The sequence below is a fragment of the Myiozetetes cayanensis genome, unplaced genomic scaffold, assembly GCF_022539395.1.
Source record: "Myiozetetes cayanensis isolate MyiCay16 unplaced genomic scaffold, myiCay2020 scf17, whole genome shotgun sequence".
Lineage (NCBI taxonomy): Eukaryota > Metazoa > Chordata > Aves > Passeriformes > Tyrannidae > Myiozetetes > Myiozetetes cayanensis.
Window position 1 is genome coordinate 4,621,410 of NW_026087378.1, and position 25,297 is coordinate 4,646,706.

General features: G+C 47.2%; 1 protein-coding gene across 1 annotated transcript; it reads left to right on the forward strand.

Moving 5' to 3' along the window:
- The first annotated feature begins 307 nt into the window (after positions 1-307).
- On the forward strand, positions 308-7,166 carry YIPF5 (Yip1 domain family member 5). Its single transcript, XM_050312208.1, has 6 exons — positions 308-393; positions 594-702; positions 1,894-2,066; positions 3,378-3,523; positions 5,084-5,265; positions 6,106-7,166. Exons 2-6 carry the CDS (start codon positions 602-604, stop codon positions 6,266-6,268), a joined length of 765 nt encoding a protein of 254 aa, XP_050168165.1. The 5' UTR covers positions 308-393; positions 594-601; the 3' UTR covers positions 6,269-7,166.
- The last annotated feature ends 18,131 nt before the right edge of the window (positions 7,167-25,297 follow it).

Consider the following 25,297-nt stretch of genomic DNA (forward strand, 5'->3'; position numbering starts at 1 on the left):
GAGAGGACAAGAGGACATAAGCCACCATCCCTGGAGGTGTTCAAGGAACGACTGGACACGGCAACGAGTGCTTTGCTCTGGATAACAAGGTGGGGATCGGACACAACTTATGCCTCCCGCCTCCATTTCCTCCGCTCCGCCTGGCCCCGCCCTGCCCGGCCCGCCTCACGGCCCGCCTCACGGCCCCTGAGGGGCCGTGAGGCGGGACCGGGGCGGGGCGGGGCCAGGCGGGGTGGAGCCAATCAACGGGCGAGGGACAGACCAGTAGGCGGGGCCATGCGGTAGGCTGGGTCAGTGCGGCGCATGCGCGGAGCGGTCCGCCCCGTCCCGGAAGCGGTGTGGCGGCCGTGACACGTCGCAGGGGCCGCGGCGGGAGCGGGGCCGGGGCCGCGGGTGGGTCCTGGGACCGGACTGGGACGAGCCGGGATGAGCCGGGATGAGCCGGGAGCACCGCCGGGGAGGGAAGGGGAGGAGCGGAGCGGTGGCCGGGGCGGCTGGGGCAGCGCGCGGCCCGAGGGAGGGATGGCTGGGGGGCCCGTGGCCGCGGCCTTGTGAGGGGTTTCTGGACCCGCCTCCCCCCCGTTCTCTTGCAGAGGTGGCGATGTCCGGGTTCGACGGCTTCAACACCGACTTCTACCAGACCGGCTACAGCATCGAGGAGCAGGGGCAGTCCTACGACTACAGCGGGCGGCAGTACGGCAGGTGAGCGCTGTGTGCCCCTGCAGCCCCCGGAGCACCTCGGCCTGGCGGAGTCGTGGAGGGGGTTGGCGGGGAGGGACATTAAAGTCATCCAGTTCCACCCCCCTGCCGTGGCAGAGACGCCTTCCGCTATCCCAGGTTGCTCCAAGCCCCTTCCAACCTGGCCTTGGGCGCTTCCAGGGATGGGGCAGCCACAGCTTCTCTGGGAACTCCGTCGCATCCCCTCACCAACCTCCAGAGGGAAGAACTTCCCAGTGTTCTATCTAACCTTGCTCTCTGTCAGTGGGAAGCCATTCCCCCTCGTCCTGTCGCTCCAGGCCCTTGTCCAAAGTCCCTCTCCACTTCTCCCGTAGGCTCCCTTAGTGCTTCTGGGACAGTCTGTGTGTTTGGGAAAGGATTGGCATTTCAACCAACTGCTGTGCCCTGTAAATGAATCCCTGTTGCTGTGTTTGATGAACAGCTTAACTCACAGTGTGTAAATGGAGATGTAAATTGTGTGTTGAATTCCCTGCCTGCTACATTTTAGAGCAAATATTAAAAGATTGAAAGAAAGGATATATGAGTAATCATCAATTATTTGAGTAACTTGCATCTCCTGGGGAGAAGAAATGCTGTTCTTCTGCAAGTCCTTCTGCACTTGGGGACTAAAAATTAGTGTCACACAAATGAGCCAGCAGCATCATGGTGATTCCCAGGCTGCAGCAGGGAAGCGTGGTGGGTGTTCCTGAGTCAGGGGAGATCCTGGGAGCCCTGTGTGAATATCCAGCCTTGGGCTGAGGGCTTTGGCCACTTCCCTGTGATGGATGGAGCCGGTCCGTGCCTGTTTGTGACCTGAGCAGGGTTGCAGTGCTGAGACTGAGACTGAACTCTGCTAACACAAGAAGAGAAACGACAAAGAGTTCTAAATTTTTTTTATATTTCCACAGTTAAATATTTTGGAGATGTTTACTGAAACCTCTGTGGTCAGACTTGGGAATGATCAGTGGCCAGAATAACTCAGGAGTTTGTTTAGGGCAGAAGATGTATTTGATTGGGCTTTTTCATAAAGGGTCTGAGTATAGGACCATCTAATGGGGCTTTTAAGAAAGAATGAGGGGTTTGCTGTGGTTTATTTACTGAAATAAGCTTTGCCTTAGCAGGAGGTGTCTCAGATGCAGCTCTGTGTGTGTCCTAACGAGGTGTTGTGATTTGCAGGCACTATGGAGGCTACGACTACCCTCAGCAGGGCGGGTTTGTCCCTCCCGACATGATGCAGCAGCAGCAGCCCTACACGGGGCAGATCTACCAGCCAACATCGACCTACACTCCTGCTTCAGCACAGTCTTTTTATGGAAGTAATTTTGAGGATGAGCCGCCACTGTTAGAAGGTATAACTTTATGTTATGGCCCAAATCCAAAACTGTTCCTAGTTTGGGGATAAGTTGGTAGCATTGTGTGGAAGTGCTCAGTGGATTTGAAATTCTCATTGATTTTTTTTTTTAAACCTGTATCATGGTGTATAAAATACCTGTTCTTGTGTGAACTTTTGCAGTTTTAAATTTGTGCTTTACTGCTTCACACCAGCTGCTCTGTGGCAGATTTAATCAATTAACTGGAAAGCCTGACTGCATGAAAAAACACTTTATAGTTCTGTTGTTGCAAATAGTACTTGTAATTGCCTGGTTTTGGAATACTTGTTATTGGAATACTAGTAATTGCCTGCTAAAATAAATGGTTGCAGGTACTTTCAGTTTATTCCTGGTTAGAACTGGAATGTTTCATTGCCAGCAAGGAATGCTCAACACTGCAGAAATGCTTGTGTAGAATACAGCCTGTGCAGAGTGCCAGAGTGGATATTCATTTACTGACTGGATTGATGGAATCAGTTTCCACCTTATATCCATTATTTTTCAGTTCCAAACTACTGAATAAACCCTTATTGTTTCTTGGTAGAGAGGCAGGTGTCTGTCACACCTGCTACCTGTACCCAGTCATGATACCTTCCCACCCTCTGGGCTTATACTATTTTTATTATTTTTTTTTTAAATTTTTTTTTTTAATTATTAATACTCAGATTAGTATTTTACTTACATAGATGCTTCCCAGAGCAGTGGGCAAGATGTAACTGCATCTTAAGTGGGGTTTGAGGCACAGCTCTTGTCAGACTGGATGGAGGGAGACTGGAACTCAAACCCAGCTGGAGGGAGCTGGGAAACTCCTTGTCACCAGACACTGCTCCAAGGGGTGAGGGTTTTTTACTGGGCTCACTGGCTGGTTTGTGAAAGAGAAATCCTCCAGGGATAATTAACTATAGAAAAACTCCTTTGAATTAGAAATCCTTGAGGCAGCAGTTGTTGGAGACTTGGGGAAGCTCTGTGGTCTGTGCTGATACCTCTGGTGCACCTGCTTTTGGTGCAGCAAGAGAGAACTGGGCTGAAGGAACCTCTGGGCTGCCCCAAAACACTGTTTATGCTCTTAACTGGTCCTTCAGAAACCACCTGGGCACTTCCCAGCATTTGAGACCAGGAATGTGTGAAGGCAGCGTTGAGGAAAGATGTGATCACTCAATTCGCTGCTCCCCGTCAGGTGCCTCTGGACATGTAAAAGTGGAGAGGCAGGGAAAACTTAAGAGTGGAGCAAATGGAGGCGATGGGAAGGGCAGGAATAAAATCAGTGTGCATCATTCTTTCCATTTGTAGAACTGGGGATCAATTTTGACCACATCTGGCAGAAGACACTGACGGTGCTGCACCCCCTGAAAGTGGCCGACGGGAGCATCATGAACGAGACGGATTTGGCCGGACCCATGGTCTTCTGCCTGGCTTTTGGAGCCACGTTACTGCTGGTGAGACACTGCCTGCAAAATGTGGCTGTGTGTGCATTAATGTTCTTGGAAACACTGGGAAAAGAGCCACGTTACCTGTGAGTTTATTGGAAGTGACTTCTTGGCATGGAGGCCAAAAAAGCATGTCCTGGCCAAGGATTTCTTAGAGTATCCTGAGTTGGAAAAGGACCCCCAAAGGTCATCAAAGTCTGACTTCTGGCTCTGCACAGGACAGAAATTTGCAGCTATATGGGAGAAGCACTGGGGCCTCACACACCAACAAAAGCAACAAGCACTGGCACATGAGGTGTGACTTTGAGTGTCAAGTCACTCTAGTAAAGCACTTCTGAAACAAACCTGTTTTCACATTCATTTATTCTGCTTAATAGGTCAGTCAGTGGTGAGGCCTGGTGGGTTTTTTTAATTGAGCTTAATTGGAATAAGATTGTGCTTTAATGCCTCACAACTGTCAATGATGAGATGACAGAGCAGCAGCAAACAGTGTTTCTTGGCACTGAAAGCTTCAGGGTTTTTTAATCAGTTTTTATCTTTGAATGCTTCAGGCACTGCTTTAAATTTCTGTCTAAAATTTCACGTTGCTGTGACAGTTAAAACACGTTTTGGTACCGAGGGGACTTCAAACCTACTTTAATAAGTAGCCTTTATTTATGGAAACTAGACCACTCAAATTAATGAATGTGTTTATAATAGATAGGTTTGAAATTTCTTTTCCTAAAAAATGGTTGTTTTTTCCTGTGTGCTTTCTTAAAAAAATCCATGGAATGTAGTGAAAGGAAGCAAGGTGAGCATGGCACAGGTTGCAGCAAGTGTGATTGTTTCCTGCAGCGATTGAGGAAGAAGAGAGGGGTTTTAAGTACATTTAGCTTGGAGGTTGTTGGGGGGGACACCCTGGAAGCTGCACCCTGGGAGCTGCCTGGCCCCATGTCCTATTGGGGGTTCCCTGGGGCAGGGAACCATCAGTTTTGGCCTAGGAAAACCAGGTGATGACATAAGATACACTGAAATAATCCAGATGTTCTTTCTGCGTGCTTGTTAACAATTTTTTTTTATTTTTGACTTTTTAAAATCTGAGTTAATCCTGAGTTCATAGCCAGCTCAGCTACAGCTTCAGCTGTTCCTGGGAATTTTTAATAATTTACCTTGTGCCATAATCTTGTGCAGTCTGTCACAAATTAAATGACTTCAGCTCTGGATTTGTTAAAAAGTTCCTCAATTACAGTTTTTCAGTCTTTAGGTACTTGTTCTGTAAAGATTATTATTGTAAGTAATCAGTCTGCATGAGCAGTTATTGATTAAACCTGAAGAGTTCACAGGCTGAGTTCAGAGAATAACAATTTGATAAAAATCTGTTTATTGTGATCTGTAGAGTCAGGAGAAATTCCAGCCTCCCAGGTGGCTGGTGTGCGCAGGTGCCCTGGGGCTCAGGTTGGGGAGGAACTGCCTGTGGGTGAGGGTAAGGGGGAATAAAGATACCTGTAACCATCCCTTCCTTATCCCTGTGGAGGTGGATAGATTTTGATCCTCCCATAACTAACAAACATCCCTCTGCTTGGCTTCCAGGCTGGGAAAATCCAGTTCGGTTACGTGTATGGGATCAGTGCAATCGGCTGTGTGGGGATGTTTTGTCTCCTGAACCTGATGAGCATGACTGGGGTCTCCTTCGGCTGCGTGGCCAGTGTCCTGGGATACTGCCTGCTTCCCATGATCCTGCTCTCCTCTTTTGCAATTGTATTTTCACTACAGTAAGTACTTATACTCTATAAATTGGTAAGAGATTCCTCTCCCGAGATGGTGAAGGAAGTTACTGAAAGGCATTTTCATATGCAGTGATAAAGCTTTGTATAATTTGAATATGACAGGTTTTTTTACTAAGTGTAAAAACATAATTATCAACAGTTTTCAGGTGTTTACTGTGGGAAAGGTGGGTGAATACTGGTTTTATCTCAAAGCCAATTGACAGCTTTTAAATAAATATACTCCAAGAACAATCTCAGGTTTGTTTTCTGCCAACTCTGGATCTGACAGGTCTCAGTACCTGTAAAGTCTAAAAGTAAATATTATTTAAGATGCAAATTAGAATTTTATAAACAGAAGAAAATTAGTGTGGTTCCTCATAACTATGAAATTAGGGACTGAAAAGAAGCAGCTTGCCACAATTAGTTCACTCACTGCTTTTATATTTCATATGCATGGAGTTAATTTTCAAGGGGTTTTATGCTGTTGTAGTTGACTAATATTGTTCTGGAGTTTCAGAATCACAGATGGTTTGGGTTGGAAGGAACCTTAAAGCTCATCCAGTTCCACCTCCTGCCATGGTCAGGGACACCTTCCACTATCCCAGGTTGCTCCAAGCCCTGTCCCACCTGCCCTTTAACACTTCCAGGGATGGGCAGTCCACAACCTCTCCAGGCAACCTGTGCCAGTGTTTTACCAGTGCTTTTACTGGGACTATTTCATTTACTGTCAAACATAAAAGCTAAAATTCATCATAGAATCTGTACAAGGTGTCGGCTGAGTCCAGGTGTGACTCCTGTAAGGGTATATACACATGGCTTACGTGAATTCTGTTTTCACCTTTCCAGGGGGATAATGGGGATTATTCTCACGGCTGGAATTATTGGCTGGTGCAGCTTTTCTGCTTCCAAGATCTTTATCTCTGCCTTAGCCATGGAAGGACAGCAGCTCCTCGTAGCCTATCCCTGCGCGTTGTTGTACGGAGTCTTCGCCCTCATTTCGGTGTTTTGAACAGACTGTCCAAACTGGGGGACTCTAGTGGGCCAAAAGGAAAATCCCAATGTGGAACTTGGAATTGGACCAGAAACAGCTGCAAACAACTGTCTTGTGTTGCTATCATGAAACTTAGACCAGTTTGAATCACCTGGAACAATGGAAAAATGTCTCGTGTTCACTTTTTTAGGACTTTGAATACTGTTTTCAATGACCTGGGGTGCCCAGAGCTTTAATACGTGTTCATGCTTATCAAGTTCCTGTGATTTCTTTCCCATTCCTAGATCTTTAGAAAAAGTAACTTTTGGTTGTTTATTTGAGGGTTGTGATTTTTGTTTGTTTGTTTTGTTTTGTTTTTTTAGGGGGGGGAGAAGGGTTACAGTTATAAATTGGTAATTTTTATTCAAAACTGTTAACGGAGCTGCCGTGGGTTTGGGGGACTCTCTTTAAATCTGCAGTAACGAGGAACCTGTTTCCTGACCCCTCTTACCAAAAACAAAATGCACAAATGAACAAAAGGAATTAGAGTATTTCCTATATCTTAACCAATGTACTCTTAAGCTCTTTGGTCTCAATTATTTGTTCATTTGCTGTGAGAGTATTTCAGGATTTAAGATACTTAAATTATGAGTTAGAAAACAGATGCTTAAAAGTGAAAGGGATCTGTAATTCTGTCACACTTGAAACATGACCACATTTGAGTGTCTGAGTAGCTTTATGTTAACTTGGATTTCTTAAGAGGACTTCGACAGAGGTTCTTTCCTTCATGGTGCACATACTGGTAGATGAAGAGGAATCTCTTTTGCAGTACTTCCAAGGAAAACACCATTTTGAAAACGTTAATGCTTGTCAGTATTGTAGTTACTGTAAAATAATTTAAGGCATATTGATTAAATTTTCCTTAAATTTTGAAAAAGGTCTTTGATCTTCCTAATCTTTCTTTTTTTAATGTTCAGTTACTAAAATAGAAATGTTCATAGCGAAGCAAAATCACAAAATTTAATTCTGTAAGTGGATTTGGTATTTGCTTCAGTCACAAATAGTTAATGAGAAGTATAACCTGGTTGGGGTGTTAATCACAAGAATTCTTACAAGTGTGAGAAGTGGGAAAGCAGAACTAGTTGTTCTTCACAGAAGCACTTGGTAATTTGTAAAATAAGTAGGAGCAGGCTACAGACGTGTTTTGTTCTCATACAGTGGAGGTTACTTATGTACATAATAATTCCATGCCCCCAACTAGGAAACGAAAAAACTCTGACAAAGGGCTGGATTACAACACCCGTTATTTCAGCAATTTAACCCGAGGGATTTCATGTCATTGCAGTGGTACAGGTGTCAGTCAGGGTCCCTCTGTCCTCCCCATGGAATGAGCTACTCCAGAGTTGAATCAGCTCAGCTGTGTTCTGTTACCACTTTCTGGTAAGACTCCACTTGGAATCCATCTTCAAGGGAAGCTTTCATCCCAGTGACAAAGCCGTGAATCATTCCAAAGGCTCAGCACGCTTCTTTCCCTTAGTTCTGCACATTCTCCTTGAAATACCTTCCTAGTGCCTCTGGAAGTTACTGCCCAGGTCCTTTGCTGGCCAGAGGCAGCTTCTGCTCATGTCCCTGGAAGCTGTGGGAAGTGTCACTTGAGTGTTAAGCCTTCAAGGACCCCACAGTGATGAACAAACCATTCTGACTTCTTTGTGTGCTGTAACAGGCTAGACAGTGAATTTTGAAGCTCACAGACACACAAAACCCTGCAATTTCCTTCCAGAGATGAATTCAAGAGCCCAGATGATTTTCTCCTTTGATATGCTATTACAAATTACCATCCTGAATAAACGTAGTGGGTGGATATTATTGAGTAAAATGTTTTACTCTGTAGTTCTGATGTCTCTGGGGCAGATCTCCCCTGCCCTGGGGCACCAAGTTCTTTTAGTCAAGAACATGATGGAGCACCATGTCCTGTGTCTGTGCAAATAAACTGCAGTGATTACTAATGAGAACTAATTAAACACACAGTGACTCTAGTACGTAGAAAAGCTCCCATACTTTGAGCACATCAGGTTCTAATATTCCAATATTGTATTTTGGGAAGCACATGGGAGCAGAAGGTCCAACACTTGAATTCATGGAGGACTTGAAGAAAGCACAGTGTTATGCCCAGACTGGTTGTATTAAATACCCCACATTTCTGGTACATTAATTAATGGGATTGTATTGACTGTTTATTGCCTTTCCAAAATCAATCCCATTGATTCTCTGTAATGAAGTTTTGTCCTAGTTCTTGCTTCAATTTTAGTTACATTTCAGATGGTTCAATCTCCCCGTCCTGTATAATGTCAGGATTGGAGACTGTAGCTCTGTGCTCCCACGTTTGCCTTTCGTAGTAGGACCTTTTTTTTTAATTTATTTTCCAAATCTGGACTCCCCTACAACTGCTCTTGGCAGGATTCTCACCTGTTCTTCAGGTGAAATACCAGCGTCACTTCTTCCACGCTGTATTCTCTTGATATTTTCATATTACCTTGTACCGCTCACACACAGATGCTAGAGTTGCTTTTTTAAGCCCACTTTTATTACCCCACCCAATCTTGAACTCACTTCCTATTCTACAGGACTTGAGAATTACCTTTCCCAGTTAGTCCATTTCTCATCCCAGTTTGTTGGTGCTGTGACAGTGACTGCTTTTCAGGTCACTTGTGCCGTGAGGCAGCTGCTGCTGCAGTTCAGTTTGGTTCCGTTTGTGTGAGTATCAGCAAATTGTGGGGCACATCCTGTACAAAAAGCAGCTGTTTAATGTGCTCTTGTGCCTGTCACCCCTGCACTGGTGCTGGGATCTGTCCCTGAGGGGCTGGTGCTGGGTCAGTGGCAGGTGGAGGCCTGAGCAGGGGTGATGTGGGGTGTTGTGTGAGCCAGATGTTCCTCCATCCCTGCAGTGGCAGCAGAGCATCCTGGAGGTGTGTGGGAGCACCAGCAATTCCTCATGCTTTGATCTGCCTTCTCTCCAAGACTACCTTATTTCCATGGGGTTGAGTGATCCACTGGGATAATGGAAAGGCCTTAAGAAGCTGGAATACCCTTAGGTTTGGCTCCGGTATCAGTGCTGGGAAATTTTCACTGGATTATCTGTGCCTGAAGGAACTGGGACTCTGGCTCTGATGCTGCAGTTGGGAACAGGCTTTGTGGTGTGAGGCTGGGCTGGGACACAGCCCGAGGCACTCGGCTGGGAGGGAGGTCACCAGCTGATGCATCAGTGGTGCCTTAGTTCTTGTCAACACCATCGTTCAAAAGTTAGTTACTGTTTTTTAGGAACTGTGTTTGTTAAAAGAGCAGCTGGAGCTTTGGGTACAACACACTAGTACACCACAGACCCGGGCTTTGCAGAGAGAGCAGCTCTCGCTGTGCCTGTCCAGTTACCTGGCTCTGGCTTCACCGGGATGCTCTGGAGTGTCTGCGCTCCTTGTCATGCAGCATCCTAACAAAAACTGCAGGAATGGAGGAACCAGGGCTTGCTGTTTCCTACTTGTCCACTGGGTGGGCCTGCAGGACTCCTGATGTGCTACAGTGAACCTGATCACAGAGTCACAGAATTATTTAGGCTGGAAAGGACCTCCAAGATCACCAAGTCCAACCTGTGACCAATCCCCACCTTGTCAACCAGACCAGAGCACTGAGTGCCACGTCCAGTCGTTCCCTGAACCCTCCAGGGATGGGGACTCCATCACCTCCCTGGGCAGCCCCTTCAATGCCTGACAACCCTTTCCATGAAGAAATTCTTCCTCATGTTCAACCTGAATCTCCCCTGGCACAGCTTGAGGCCATTTCCTCTCCTCCTGTCACTTGCCTGGGAGAAGGTACTTTTACTTTTTTGTTCAAATATCTTCATAGAAACTCCTGTTATTCTTCTTTGCAGTGTTGTTTCCTGATCACTTACTACTCTTCCTTTTACCTCAGCAGAGGCTTCATATTCCTTCACCATCTTTACTAGAATAAGATGCATTAAAATTTTCTTTGATGGCCTCACATGCTGTCATCACTATTGAGAGGTTATTCAGAGAGGAGCTGCAAAAATCAGATTGGAGCATTATAAAAATAGCCCTCTGCATTTTAACCTTCTCAATGCCTTTCAGACATACAATTTCTCCACTGGATATTTTGGGTATACTTCAGTTTTTAAGTACATGCAAAATGGTGGCTTTGGAGCTTTTGGATTATGCAATTCATGAGAAATTAATACATCATTTGATTACATTTCATTTGAATAAAGCCGCAGCAGTTGTATTGTCCTGAAAAGCCAAACAAGGAAAAGGGACTTGTGAATATAATCTATGTGGTAAAAGAATGCCCTGGGTACAGATGATTAGTTGCACTTGGCTTTAATGATTTCTCTGCCCATTTTATATTCTCCTGGAATTCTTAGAATCTAAATCCTTCTCTCTAAACTAGATGTACTTGATGATGATGTCATAGTGGGTTTGATCTGGAGGTTGGGAATTCACAGGTCAGTAACAGCTTGGAAAGACACAGATGTTTCACATGAGCTTGATTTCAGTGTCTTCAATCTGAATGCATCGATGCATTCACATGTTTACACAGTCAGGATGACAATTCTGACACCATGGGTAGTTTATTTCTGTTCATTTATTTCGTGTTGAAATAACATTATCTGATTTAAATAGCAAGGTCTGTGTGTGGGGTTTTGTTGTTTTTTAATTGCACAGGCCTCTCCTCCTCATTTCAGTCCTTCATCCCTGGCAATTTCCCTGTCATTACTGGATACAGCTTCAGAATTAAATTTCCAGTGTGAATATTGACAGAAAAGAAGATCATAATTACAAATGATTGATCAGTCCAAGCCCACATCATTGGGTTAATTCTTCCCTCCTTCCCACCACCGTTAATTCGGAATAAATTTGAAGCAATCAAGAGATTTTCACTCATGTGCTGATGATCGTTATGTTCTGCCTGAGCTGTAATTGAGCTTAAAAGGCTTCATTCTGTCTCAAATCTATTCTTAGTTTGGTTTCAGACCTGAAAGTAGAGCTTAATATTGAAAATGATTCTCCTGTCTATATATTAGCTCGAGACAGTTTTCCCACCCAGTCAGTGCTTCCATTAAAGGCTCTGACTCCCAGGCGGGGTGGGAGGATGTGAGGGGCTGTGCCAGGCTATTGCTGACCCCTCCAATGCCTGCAGGGAAGAATGGGATCGTATCCCACCCCTCACTTCTCCTAAGATTTATTGAAAATACACAGTGATTTGTTTAGGGGATGCCAGGAGGAAATAAAGCCACAAAAGGTCTTGGAGCCTCAGCATGAGGTCAGCATGAGGTGGTGATAAATTTAACAGCTGATCCTGGAAAACACAGGAAGAGAGAGAGGAAATATGTGTCCATAGCTCTGAAGTTGTTTCAGAGTCAGGAGCACTGTTCAGTCGGGAGGATCTTCTTGGCTTTTCCCTGTGTAAATAAATCATCCCAGTGTACACAGTGGATGTGGTCACAGGTAATGAGTGAATTCTAACCTGAAAGCTCCTTGCCCTGCCTCCTCCTCCCTGCCAGGATCCCAAACCCTGCAGGATGTCAGGCCAGAGTGCAACCCTGGCTATAGTGTGTGGGATGCAGACCTGAGATGCTCCCAGACCTGAGGTGCTGTCTGGATGTTGGCAGGCCTAGGGCTGGTGCAGGGGAGCTGGTGGAGCCCTCAACAACCCCAGGCCCCAGGTCACCCACAATGCAGAGCAAGTCTCCTGTTGGGAAGCAGCAAGTGTTTGACTTCAGCTCTCTCCCTTCTACCTCAGCCCATTTGTTTCTCTGTTTTTGCCCTGGATTGTTGAGCAGGTGATTGAATAACCACAGAGGCTCTTTCTTGTTCCTTCATTATTTCCAAAGCACAATTCTGGACCCTGGAGAAAAGACAGCAAAGTTAAATTTTGGGCTTATAAAGCACTTGCAGCAGCCAGATAACACTCATTAAAAAAATCAAGCTGAAGCTCTGAAACCTCTCCTCAGTTTACAGAGTAATTTGTCTGGAAGGCTGTTCTATGGGAGCTTTTTCCATGGAAACCTGCAGTGTGATCCCCCAAACAACTCGCTCTGCTCTGATGTGCATGGGCTCGGTGTTTAGATCCCACCCAGCTCTGTTAGTCTGGTTGCCATGGTCCTGTTTTGTTCTTCATACACCCTTTGATGGATACAGGAGCCATCTCAGGGAGCTGTAGGGCGGGCTGTGACCGTGGGGAGTGTGCTGGTCAGGGATGTGCTGTGAGGGGCAGGAACACTGCAAGTTCCTCCCAAGGATCTCTGGCAGCATGAACAGCTCTGGCCTGTGCTTATCCAGCATCTCCACCCCCTTTGTGTACAGACATTCCCCACTGCAGACTTTTTCAGCTGTCACTCCCACCTCGTCACCAGGTGCTGGAGGTGGATGGGAGCTGGGGGGCTGCCCATGACCCACAGCCTGGCCAGCTCCCCCAGGTCCCAGCCCCAGCCCCTCACCAGCTGAAGATGATGTTCCTCACAACAAGAGCATGTACTGACAGGACAAGGGGGAATGGTTTTAAACTGAAAGAGAGTAGGTTTAGGTTAGATATTACTGTGAGAGTGGTGAGGACATGGCACAGTTTGCTGAGAGAAACTGTGGCTGCCCCGTTCCTGGAAGCATCCAAGGCCAGGTTGGATGGAGCTTGGAGCAACCTGGCCTAGTGGAAGATGTCCCTGTCCATGGCAGGGGTGGGGGGAACTGCATGACTTCAAGTTCCTTCCAACCCAAATCATTCTGTGATTCTGTAATTAACTTGCTGCAGTGGCTTGTGTGACACAGCAGGCTCAGACTGGGCACATCTATCCCAAATCTCAGATGTCTTTACCCAGCTTGGCCCTTGCAGCCCTTTTCTCATCAAGCCTCTGTTATTCACAGGCTGCAGATGACACATCTTGGCCTTGGAGCACAAGGGTCATTCATGATCCTTGACACTTGAAAAGGCTTAGAAAGCCAGCAAAGCTTCATGGAGTGCAGTTCTGCTCCACTTTTCTCCTGCTATAAAATGCCTTTTCCTTTTTTACCAGTTTCAGTTTACAAAGATGTTGGTTAATTATCATCACATCTATATCACAGAGGAAGAAACTGAGATACAGAGAAGTAGAGTGTTCATTGGGAGGTCACTAAGCAAAACCCCAGCCTGGGCCCCCAGTTCTCTTGGGAAAACAAAACCAGAACCAAAGTGTATCTTTACTTTTTACTCATTAATCCCATTTTCTGCAACTCATCTGCATCATTTTCGGAACCAAGAAGCTATTTTTGACTGCTGTATTTATATTACTGTGGTTCTTGATACTGCTCACTGTTTTCAGCCTTTATTTCAACACATCTACTGTGGGATTCTCCTGATTAGGCACAGATCTGTAGTGCAGATGTAGATAGATGAGTAACTCATCCTAGGCTTTACAGGCAGTGGAAATAAATTGGCTCCAGAAGGCCCTTTCCTTATCTTGTAGAGCCATAATGCCAGATGAGTCACCCCCTCCCACCGAAAAGGGGCAGCCTGGGTGACTCAGAGACACCCATGAGACCTTGGTCACTTGTGAGATGGATCCCTCTGGGGGCAGGAGGGGGTCACAGGGAGCTGGTGGGTGAGACTGGCTCAGGTGGAGCACACGGACAGACCTGGGCAGGGTGGCACCTTTAGTGGCACCTGGCAGGTGGGAATGAGCAGGACCCTTGTGCTCCACACCAAACTGAGGGGGGCAGCAGGGCCTGAACCCAGTGGCACTGCTGAGTCCAAGCTGGCTGCCTGAGCATTGCATGTCCTGCAGATCCCTGCACGCTGGGCACACGTGTGAGGGTTTGGACAAGGCCACTGCGGTTTCCCTGAACTTCCTGGTGCAAAATGTGGGCACCAGCAGAGCGTCCCTGACCTTGAATCTGTGTGTCACCCAGGAGAAGTATCACCAACGACGTGCCTTCTTCCCAGAGTCACTCTTTGGCCTTATTCATAGCAAAAATATCCTGAAAATTTAAAAGACGGAATTAATAAATAAAGAAAGTAGAGCAAATATAACTTTATCCCCAAACTGTTGATCACAGTGTGTGTGTGTGGGGATCATGGCTACAAGTGGTGGTGGGGAAATGATGGGACCAGTTCAGAGCAGCCTTGCAGGAACACTGAGACTCTGCATCCCCTGTCACCAAAACTGGAGTGACAGAAGTTCTGAACACCATTTTTAGATGCCACTAGATGGCAATCCGCGTATTCCAATCGGTCTATTCCAACCGTTCGTGTAATGTGTGCTCCGCGGGGGGATCTGCTCGGAGGCTGCTGGGTCCCTTCTTCTGGGCAGTGCCGGCACTGCCAGTGGGTGCCAGAGCAGGGAGTTGGACCAGGGAACTGGACCAGGGAGTTGCTCCTGCTAACGACTGAGTCTGGTTTAACTTCATCAGGTCAATTTTCAGCTGAAATCAGTTCCCTGGTGTCAGACTTGTGGCAGGGCCATGAATGCTGCAGGAGGGGACAAGAAGGTGTGTGGGCAACAAGCCAGAGCCTCCTCCACAGCAGTGCTGGGTGACAGCATGGCCCAGCAAACAGAGCCAAAGCTGTGATTCTATTTTAAGAATATTCGCTAGTGACATATTTAAGACATATTTAACAAAATGTCAGAGCATAAGGAAAGAAACCCTCCCTTTGATCCGTGAATCACCCAAAGTTTCCACCTGATGCAGGGCTTGCATTTTTAAGGAAAACTCCATTTTTTCCCCAAAGGAGATGGTCAGCATTTACTGTTTCCATACTCTTTTCTCTAAGGCTCAGTGATGTTTCCTACAAGAACCCCGTGGATCACTGAGGTCTGATCTTGCCACAAACCCTGTCTCACACTGGAGTGCAGCCCTAGGGCACATGCAGGGTGTGTGCACTTGGCTTCTCATCTTCCCCAACAGAAGCTCCAAATCCTGTGCAACAATGCTAAAAAAACCAAAAAGGGGTGGAGAGGACAATGATTTTTGGCCAACTGCCACTTCCCTGAGCAGGGAAAAGTTACTGGCTGTTCTAGTGACCTCCACAGTAATTTAACCAGTTACATTTAATTATGCTGAGTAATATAAAAATTTCTTATATTTTGTGAGCAAATTCCTCCTTGGTCGATGGAAAACAGAAATCCAGCGGAGCAGGAAAATGCCTGTGCCTGACAGCACTGCCTTATAATCTATTTTTAACTGAATTTCTCCATCTTCTTAGTAAAGAAATAACACTTCTTCATTGCCTCTGACCATAATTATTGTGCCATAACTCAAGTCCAAGAGACATATAAAACCAGACTGAAAGCAGAGCATTAGCTTTCAAGCCGAGCAAATAATTTTGGAGAAGATCAGTGTTTTCTGTACTTAAAACTCTTTTCCCTGGTTTCCATTAAAGCCCTTCAGCTGCTCAAACACAGAACGTGCTTTCCCCAGCCCGGCACTGGTTTGAGCATGTCCGTCTCTGCAGGACCAAGTGAGGAGCTGCTGTTGGCAGAGCTTTTCCACACTGATCCAAAACAGCAGGAGCATCCAGAAGGGTTCACCCGCTGGCACTGCCTCTGGTTTATTTTGTTTGAAAATATTACTGTCATTTTGTTGGGAAAAAAAGAAAAAAAAAAGGAATACAGAAGGGAATAAATATTTGAAAATGTTTAAAACCTGTGTTTAGTAATCATTGGGCTGAGTTGGGTCCAACATCCACAGCTCCCTTCTTTCAGTGACCTGGTGACCAGGCAGCTCCTGGGAAACGAATTCTGTTTAAGCAGAAGAAATGCATTTCAGATAAAACATGTTTTGAAGCAATAAAGAGCTCCTATACAGGACTAACCCTGAAGAGGCTCTGCCCACTGCCAGGGGCCCTGGGACCGCCCAAGCCTGACAGCAGCAGCCCCCATCCAACCCTCCTGCTGTCACTGGATGTGGAGCAAAGCACAGTGAGCAGGGTATCACTCTGTTCCCCCCTCTCCTCTCTGCTCCCTCTTCCCCTGTAACCCTGGAGCTCTCTGGAACAAATTTTAACAGGCCCCTCAATCTCCAGCCGTGCGCAATTGGCACCACAGAGAGGACTCTCATCTCTCCTCCTCCCTTAGTCTTGGGTCATTGTGGCCACAGCAACAACACTATTTACTAGCAAAAATATATGTTCTAAAGGTCACATGCAATCAGAGCAGGGGAATGGTGGGATGAGGCCCTGGGATCTGGGGCAGGATGGCAGCAAGGAAACCCATCACTGCCTACTCCAGTTGTACCTGCTCAGCACCTGAACTACTGCCACCAGCCTCCAGCCTATACAGGCACTGCTCTGCCTGTCACAGAGCTCCGCCCTGGGGCAGCATCGAGCATTCTGATACCTGCCAGGCTGCAAGTCTGGGCAGAGTATCTGTGTAAATAGGGGAGAAGGGCTACACATGTGTCCATCCACATAGAAGAATGAAATGGCATAGAATAGAATAGAATAGAATAGAATAGAATAGAATAGAATAGAATAGAATAGAATATTGCCATTGGAAGGGACCTACAATGACCATCTGGTCGACCTGACAACTCAGGTGTGTCCCACCCACTCAGGTGTGCCTCATGAGCAATCTGGGTTAGTGGAAGGTGTCCCTGTCCACGGCAGGGAGTGGAACCAAGATGATCTTTAAGGTCTCTTCCAACCTAAACCATTCTGTGATTCTGCTTAAACAGGTGTTCCCCATCTATTCAGGTGTTCCCCATCTACTCAGGTGTTCCCCATCTACTCAGGTGTTCCCATTCACCCCAGGTGTGCCCCACCCAGCCAGCCCACATTATCAATGCAGCCATGGGAGTGATTCTGGCTTTTCCTCCAAGGGTCACTCTGCTTACAGGGAGGGTGCTGGATGCAGGTAAGGGCTTCTCTGGGGAGCTGGAGCTGCCTGGGGGTGTTGGGGTATGCAAGAGGTGCTCCTTGGGTGCTATGCAGGAGTTACTGAGCGCAGAAAACAGGTGGTTGGTGCTGTTGGACTGGGGGATCTGTTTCTCTGGCTGTTTTTCCCCACGTGCCTGGGAGAGAGTGCAGCTGTACCTGAGCTGCTGGGTTTACTCTCACTGGCCACACGCACCTCATGAGTGTTCTGTGCTGGGGGTGCCCTGGGGCAGGGGAGCTTCCCCTCTTTGGGGGATGATGGGTGGTTGGTGCTCTGCTGTGCGCTAGAAGGAAGCACATATACCATAAATGCTATATGGTAAAATATGTTGTTATGGTAACTAAAGCTCTAAAAATAACTCAAGAAGAAAGAGATGATGTACATTAAAATGACCACATTTTGTTTTAATTATGGGAGCTTTTAAATTGTTTCTGTGTGAAAAATTCTGAAGTTTATTTGTAAGTTTTGCTTGTCTTTGTAACTCAGAGCCTGGAAGGAGTTGGGCACTGCAGGGATGTTTCTAGAACTGCCGAGTTACAGCTCTGGTGAGCCCTGGGCTGAGCAGGTGGGCTGTGGTGCAGCTGCTGTGCTGGGATATAACAGAGAGAAACTCAGTCTATCAGGGGATCCTGCTCAGAAACTGAATGTGTAGTTATAAAACTCCATTTGAGGGAAGAACTTCAACTTTGGGTTAATTTAAATATCTTTCTGAGCAAACCTTGAAGTTGGACTTTGAGAACAACCAGGGCAGCAGGAGCTTTTCTGTGGCTTTATCTGTTCAGGTTGCCCAGAGAAGCTGTGGCTGCCCCACCCCTAGAAGTGTCCAATGCCAGGTTGGACTGGGTTTGGATCAACCTGGGATAGTAGAAGGTGTCCCTGCCTGAGGTAGGAAGTGGAACAAGATAAACTTTTAAGGTGCCTTCCAACCCAAACGAGTCTGTGGTTCTCTGATTCTCCAATGATCTACAAGTGCTGGGGCAGCACACAGCTCTGGGCCTGCTGGTTGTAAGCAAAGGGAACTGCTAATCGTATTTTGGCATTATGAACCAGTGGCTTTATAGGGGATCTTCATCCAGTTGCACTGTCCTGTTTGTCCAGATGTGGCTGCCCTCCTTGTCACCCAGGTCAAGAGCTTTGACTTCTTTGCTTTTCCCACTAGTTCTGTGTTGTGAAAGACAATTCTTGAAACTGAGTCTATTGTTTTCTCTTAATAACAATAATAACAACAAACAGTCTTGCTTTGGTGGGCTCACTAAATATAGTTGTTTTCATTGCAAAACCTTCAGACTCTGCTGTATCCGAAGGAGAGCAGCTGCTGGGGCTGCCTGGGAGCAGTGTTTGAATCACAGAGAACAGTGAACTTCAGTCACTCTTGGAACGACTGGAAAAATGAGGGGTTTATGTCACAATCCAAGCTGCGGCTGCAATCCTTTTATTAATTCTAACTGGGCTTTCCTGGAGTTGCTCATGACTGTGCTGGCTGGGCTGGGGTGGTCAGAAGAGCCCTCGCAGGGAGGGCACATGGGTAAGGCACTGCCAGAGCAGCAAATTCACTGGGCAGGAGGGTCTTCCACCCGTATCCCAGCAGACTGCAGTGCCCCGATGGGAATCCTGGTGCCATTCCCGATGGCTCCCCGCTGCCAGACACGGCTCGGCCGCTTCCCAAGCTCGTGCCTGTGCCAGGGTTAAACCCACAGTGTTTCACTGTGCTGGGAGAGGACTATTCCATGTGCTTTGCCTGCCTTACCTGGGGGTCCCTGTTCAGTTTAGGTCCCTTAGGACCGGAGGCAGCACCTTCTCCGAATGGCAGTGCCTGTCCTGGGCTCCCCAGGTGGATTTCCCTGGGCTCGCATCTGCCCTCTTTGGGGGATTCAGCACAAAAAGGAGAGCAGGGTGATCACCTGCTGAGGTTTTTTGACTTGCAGTGCTGTCATGAGACACCCCCACAGCCTCATAGGTGTGGTGAGAGGCAGCGAACCCCTCCTGGAGGTGGGGCGTCCCCTCCAGAGCTGGGTTCCTACAACAGGCCATGAAGTCACGAAAACCTGTGTCCTTTCTGCTGATAGCTAAGTGTGCAGAGGGGAAAGGGGTGAGGTCGGACTCCTGTTCTGGTGGTGGAGCTCAGTGGGAGGTTTTTCTGGGGTGCAGGGAGCTGCCTTGCCCCCCTCTGCTTGGTGCTGTGTGTGCAGTGGGAGCTGGCCGGGGGGACCCTGCCCCTCTGCTGCCCTCACCCCCACCAAGCCTCAGGGCAGCGACACACCCTCCTGGTGTGGGGTGAGGTGGGATGATTCTGGGTACAGTGGGGTGAGGTGGGATGGTTCTGGGTACAGTGGGGTGAGGTGGGATGGTTCTGGGTACAGTGGGGTGAGGTAGGACCGCTTCTCCCGCAGCTGGACGAGTCCTGCATCCTCTAAAAGGCAAACATCTGGAGAAGGGGCCACAGAGAGGAAACTTTCCTTGATACAGAGGGAGAGCTGTGAGTGTCAGCTGCATAGTATGTGTGTATGAAAAGCAGCATTTAATTAAATAAAGATAATGTAAATAGAAATCTGCATCAGCTTGCTGTGTGCCACAGCGCAAAGGCGCTTCCAAGGAGCAGGGAGGGAGGGGAGAGGCAGGAATTCCCTCCCTGGATCCTGCCTGCCAGCAGGAACAAATTAACTGCCAAGGCCGTGCTGTTTCTCTTTATATGTATAGGCACATAAATAGGGTGCATGTGTGTTTACTATGTGCTGTAATTTCTTAGGTGCTATAAATTTTATGCCTCTTCCAAATATTTGACCACTACTCTGACCTTCTAACCAAAACACACAAAGTAAACTGTATGAGATCTATATGTACAGTGGCTGTTGGTGAGCACTAACATTTACCCAGAGTTGGGGCTGTTTATATTGCAGCAGCATGAAAAATGGCAAATGTGGAGCAGAGAGGCTGTTCCCAGTGGGAAGTGCTTTGAATCCAGGGAAGGGATGGCCTGGGAGTGGTGCTGTGCTGGTAGCAATTGGGCTTTTGCACCATCTCCGAGCATTCTCTTTGCATGTCGTGTCCCACCAAGGAGCCCCTCCTGGGCTGGGACTCTTGATTTGTGTTCTGCTAGTGGCTGTTTGAGCCATTGCTGGTGCTGTGTTGGTTCAATCATTCTTTTGAGACTGCAGCAAATGGCTGCTGGTTGTTGTGGCTATGTCCCCCCTCATGTGGGATGTGGCATTCTAAGGCAATAGGTGGTGAAAGTGGTGATTTCTGTGTGAGGTTTTGAAATCTCCTGTTGATGATGTCTCTACAGCTACACATTGCTCTTTTTGTCTTCATCCTTCATCTCTTTTCTGCTGCTGTTTTGGAATGAAAGGGCCCCAAAGAGCTGATGGCTGCACCCCTGTCCTTATCCTCTGTGAGGATAAACAGAGAACTGTTTGCAGAAGAAGCTCTGTCAAGCTCCGTAGGTGTGGTACAGGCTCCCCAATCCAGGCCACTGCACCCCAAGGTGCTCTGGGAAGCTTGGCCACAGGTGTGGGTACAGACACTCCAGCCCAGGCTGCTGGAGCCTGAGTTTCAGGGATACGAGGTGGGATAAGAGCAGCCCCTGGGACTGCCATGAACTGGGAAACCCAAACACACTGAGGACTTGGAGTGTCCCAGCCTGATGCCACCAAACCCTTCTGTGCTCTCAGTACTGGTTACTGGGGGCAGATTTTAAAATGTTGGTTATGAGGCATTTTGAATTCCTCCCTTACCCACTGGAAGAGGTGGCTGTGCAGGGAACTGGTTCTCTGTTATTACCCCTCTGCTCTCTCTGTGGTGTGAGCAGACTGTGTTTGATATGGCCCTTTAGCCCTGTGAAAATGAAAGAAATTGTATCTGATCAAGAACACTTAATAGGCATTAAATTAGATGTTAGACATATAAAAAAGGGACAGGACATGTATATCGACAGCTGTGGGGAGGAAAAAGGATCAGCTTTCCTACCAATGGGGGGGAGATTCCCATCAGTCCAGTATTCTCCATATACTATACTGAAAGCAGCGCTTGGAACACTGTGGGCATTCCTACCCGTACCTTGTTTTCCTTGGCCATTTTGTTGGCTAAATCTCTACTAACTCTTGGATAAAATCCTGATTTTTTTTAAAGTTAATGGAAGTTTGCATGTGCTTAGATGTTGGGTTTGCCCTTTTCTATTGCAAGTTTTTTAAACCATTTTCTGGATTGCTACACTGCTGCAGGCTAGTATTCCTAATCGTGTATTCCTGTGCCCTGCAGACCTGTCATGGCTAGGGATTGATAATGAATAGAGACACTTTGGAAACTTGCTACTTTATTTTTTTTTTTTAACTTCCCCCCCTTTCCTCTTTTCATTCTTGCTTCTCCTTTATTCCTTGTTCCTCTGTGCCTGTTTAAATCAGATGCATGTGTGGACTGAGGTGAGAAGAGCTTGCAGACGGTAAAGAAAATGTTCACTGAGTGGTACCACACATGTTACTCAGAGATCAGAAGTAACACAGCTGTTATTCTGGAGTCAATAACAGATATTCTGCACCCCCAGCTCACGGATAATGAGGGATGGATGGATTATTTTTAAGGAAATTGCAGAACTCTATTTTCTTTTTCCCTTTCATAATACTGGGGATGAAATATCCATGCATCAGGAGGAACATAGTTAATCTGTAATGAGCTGCCAATATGCAAATGAAGTTGCTCTTTAGCAGTAATTGAAACCATCTCTGGATGTCTGACTGTTGACCCAAAGGGTCCTGTGGTGCTGGGGCTGTGACAGCAGTGAGCTGTGTGTATATCCTGGCACTGAACAGGGAGTCACAGCTCTGGGAAACCTCGGCCAGGAAGGAGGTGACCCTCACTGGCACAGACATTGCTTTTTAAGGTCCTGAGTGTCTTGTTCCATTTGAGAGAAATTAAAAATAAAAAGGTTTTCTTAATTTGAAACAAGCTTTTTTGTGTTCTGCAAAAATCTGCCAGTGCTGTGGACCCCAGCAGATGGTTTCAGGGGTGTGTTAAGCGTTTCTGGACAGGCTGAAGTCAGAGAGGAGCTTTGGGACAGAGGAGCCTCAGAGCTGCCTGTGTAAGCAGGACATTATACCTTGGGGCTACCAAGGTGAAGTCCATAACAGTGTTTAATGTCCTTACAACAGCTGTATTGAATGGTGTAACTTGTCTCTCCAGGTGTGGCTTGACCTCACAGCTATGCTGAGCCAAGATGCAGAATTCCATCACAAAGGGACCATCTGGCTCCTTCTGTCTCCTCTGGGCAGTGCTGCATTCCCTCTCTCCTCGTGCCAGCTGCAGCCCTTGCAGGGATGGTTTTCCTCTGGGATAGCCCAGCTGAGCAGGGCTGGCAGAGGAACAGCCACCACAGAATCAGGGCAGGAGGAGGAAGGTGCTGCCTGTGAGCTGCACCTGGTTTGTCAGTGTTTGTCCTTGTTCAGCCCTGTTTACTGGGACCGCTGCAAGGGATCAAGGCTATTGTGGACTTTAGTGATGGAAACCCTTATAAAACAGGATTCTTTACAGTGGTGGTTGTGGCTGAATGCCAGACTGAGGATGGTTTGTAGTGTTTTCCAGTTGGTGATCCTGCTGCAGTCTAGCCAGGGTGTGAGGGCACAGGGCTGGCTGGGGACACCAGGGATGCTCATGAATGGCAGGAGAATATGAAGTCAAGGAGCAAGTCAATGCCACAGCAAAACCATTCTGAGCTGTTATATTCTTTTCAGATGCCAAAGAAAGCTTTAAAAAGCAATCCCATTGTGCACCTCCCAATCCAGACCTGTTGGCAAAGTGCATTGCCCTCTCTCTTCTTCCACAAAACAGAGAACACCTGCTGCATGTAAGACAACTTCTGGGTTAAAAGGTGACACCAGGTAAATAGTTTTGCTTCTGCTGGTGGTAAATTTCCAGTGAGTTACTCTGGATATGCAGAGCAGGCGTTTTTAACCTGCCCCTGGAAAAGCAGCAGTGGATAGTTTGGGTTCCAGAGTGCTGGAGATGTTCTCCCAGAGCAGGGTAGGCTTTGTACGGTGGGTGAGGTTTTCTTTTAGGGAACTGTGCACAGAGTGACCCAAGGCTGTGTTCAGCCTTAGAGAGCTGGACTCACTCAGCAACAGCTGAACAAAAGCAGAAATTTCATGCAAGAGAAACAAGATATTTGGGAGGAAAAGTTAAACTATAGCCAAACTATAGAAATAGATCACAGGCAGTCTGAGGTCTACACCATCTAGGAGGGAAAGCTTTGGTCCTGGTCCATGAGCACTTTAAAATCTGGGATGGCAGGGTTTGCTGACACAAACACAAACCACTTGTTGATGTTGGCAAAGGCCGAGTCCTTCAGAACCACGGATTTCTCCAGGGTGGATGCACAGCTTCCAAACTGAGCATGGAACAAGGAGATATGGTAGCTGCAGACCCCTGTAGAAGAATAGGCAGACTTTAAACAGCCCCTTCTCTGGGACAGCCCTGGGTATGTTGGGAGGGGAGGGGATGGAGATGCTTCCTGACAGGGACCTGCTGAGCTTCAACCTCCAGCTGTAACCAGACTCAGAAGGGAGAATGTGACTGCAAAGTGAAATGGATTAAACACTTTCCCTTTGAGATCTGAGTCACAGCTCTGCCTCCTGCTTTACTTGTCTGACTTCCTAGTGCTGTCCCAGAGTTACACTGGACTCTGCTCAGGGCAGGCTGTGAAAGTGCAGCTGGAACTTCTTCTCCAAACCAGGCACGGACCAGTGGGGATCTGGGGCCACCACTGGAGCTACCAGTATGTTGTTTTTCTCCCCAGGCTGCTGCCACCGTGAGCTGATGTCATGCTGTCTGTTGAGAGAGGGCAGGAGGGATAGTGTGTGGGATGGAGCATGTTCCCATTACAGTGTGACTGAGCCTTTTGGCAGCTGCGTCCTGTGGGACCATCAGCAGTGGCTTGTGCAGGAGCTGCTCCTGGTCCTGCTTGCCAGGAATGATTTATTTTAAAAACAAATAAATAAAAACTGCGTCACTCACCTCTCACCTGGCACAGGCTGCTGTGGGTCCCAAAGTTCCGGGGAGTTCAGTGACCCTGAGTCACCACCTTTGCAGCCTGAGCATTGGTCTGTGGTTTGTTGCACCGAGTTTGTCAGAGGGATCAGGCAACGTATTGCTCAGAGCTTATTAGGACAATGATGTGTAAAAGTGCTGCCTTGGAACAGTGAGTGTGAGCCCATTTCAAACAGCTTAGTGAGAAACACATGAGACATCTCCTCTTGCCAGTTCACGGCACGTATCTCGGCTGGTCCTTGTGGTGTGGAGTGGGCTGAGCTGCCAACTGGCTCTCAGTGGGCTGGGCAGGGACTCCAGCTTTCCTTCTGGGCTCCTTTCGAGTGCATTGCAATCACACTCCTAACATCTATGTACCTTTCTTTCAGGCTTCTTCCTTGCCTCCTCTAATTTTGCCTGGTTTTCCCTGTTATTGTCTTTATTCCATTGCTGTTGTGTAGAACTTCACCTAAGCCACTTCAGCTCTCCCCATTTCTTGACCACTAATGAAAAATATTACTTGAAAAGGCTGTTCTTCCTCCCCCAGCAGCCATTCCCTTTCTGCAGGGTTTTCTTTCCAGTTCCTCAAGCATTGCCTATTTCTGTTTAGATTTTGTTCTGCCCAGTTCCCACTGCTCCTCCCATCACATAAGGTGCAAGGCTGTGCTTCTGCCTCCCTCACTCCTCACCTGCTATTCCTGGGCTTCCAAGCATCACACACAGGAGGTAGGAAAGGGAGGATTCTCAGTCAAACTGCTGTCCTTGCTGTCTGGGAATCCTTTAAGCTTGTCATTCAAGGAGCACTGTTTATATGTGTATGATGATAATAATTTTGTAAGGAAAACCATGCCATCCTTTCTTCCTCACCCCCCCTTGGGCTCCAACTACCCCTTTTGAGTGGTAAACCTGTATAGAGACACAGATTTAGCTGCTGTATGCAAAGCTGTTACCTTGTGTGCTCTGTGATGCACCAGAGGAAAGCAAACCTACCTGAGAGAGAACAAACCTGAGAAGTGATGGCCAGTATTGTGGGTTAAATTAATGACAAATAGGCAGGAGTACATTTTGTGCATGTGGTGTCTGCTGATGACTCAATATTTTCATCTAAACATATTTACCTGAATATTCATAGTCACTTAAAAGGTGGC

What these genes read in the sequence shown, in the direction of transcription:
- YIPF5 (XM_050312208.1), top strand. Translation starts at nt 602, where the DNA reads ATGTCCGGGTTCGACGGCTTCAACACCGACTTCTACCAGACCGGCTAC. An exon ending in AGCGGGCGGCAGTACGGCAG is followed by an intron (nt 703 to 1,893) that starts GTGAGCGCTGTG and finishes TGTGATTTGCAG; the next exon opens with GCACTATGGAGGCTACGACT. An exon ending in TTGGAGCCACGTTACTGCTG is followed by an intron (nt 3,524 to 5,083) that starts GTGAGACACTGC and finishes CTTGGCTTCCAG; the next exon opens with GCTGGGAAAATCCAGTTCGG.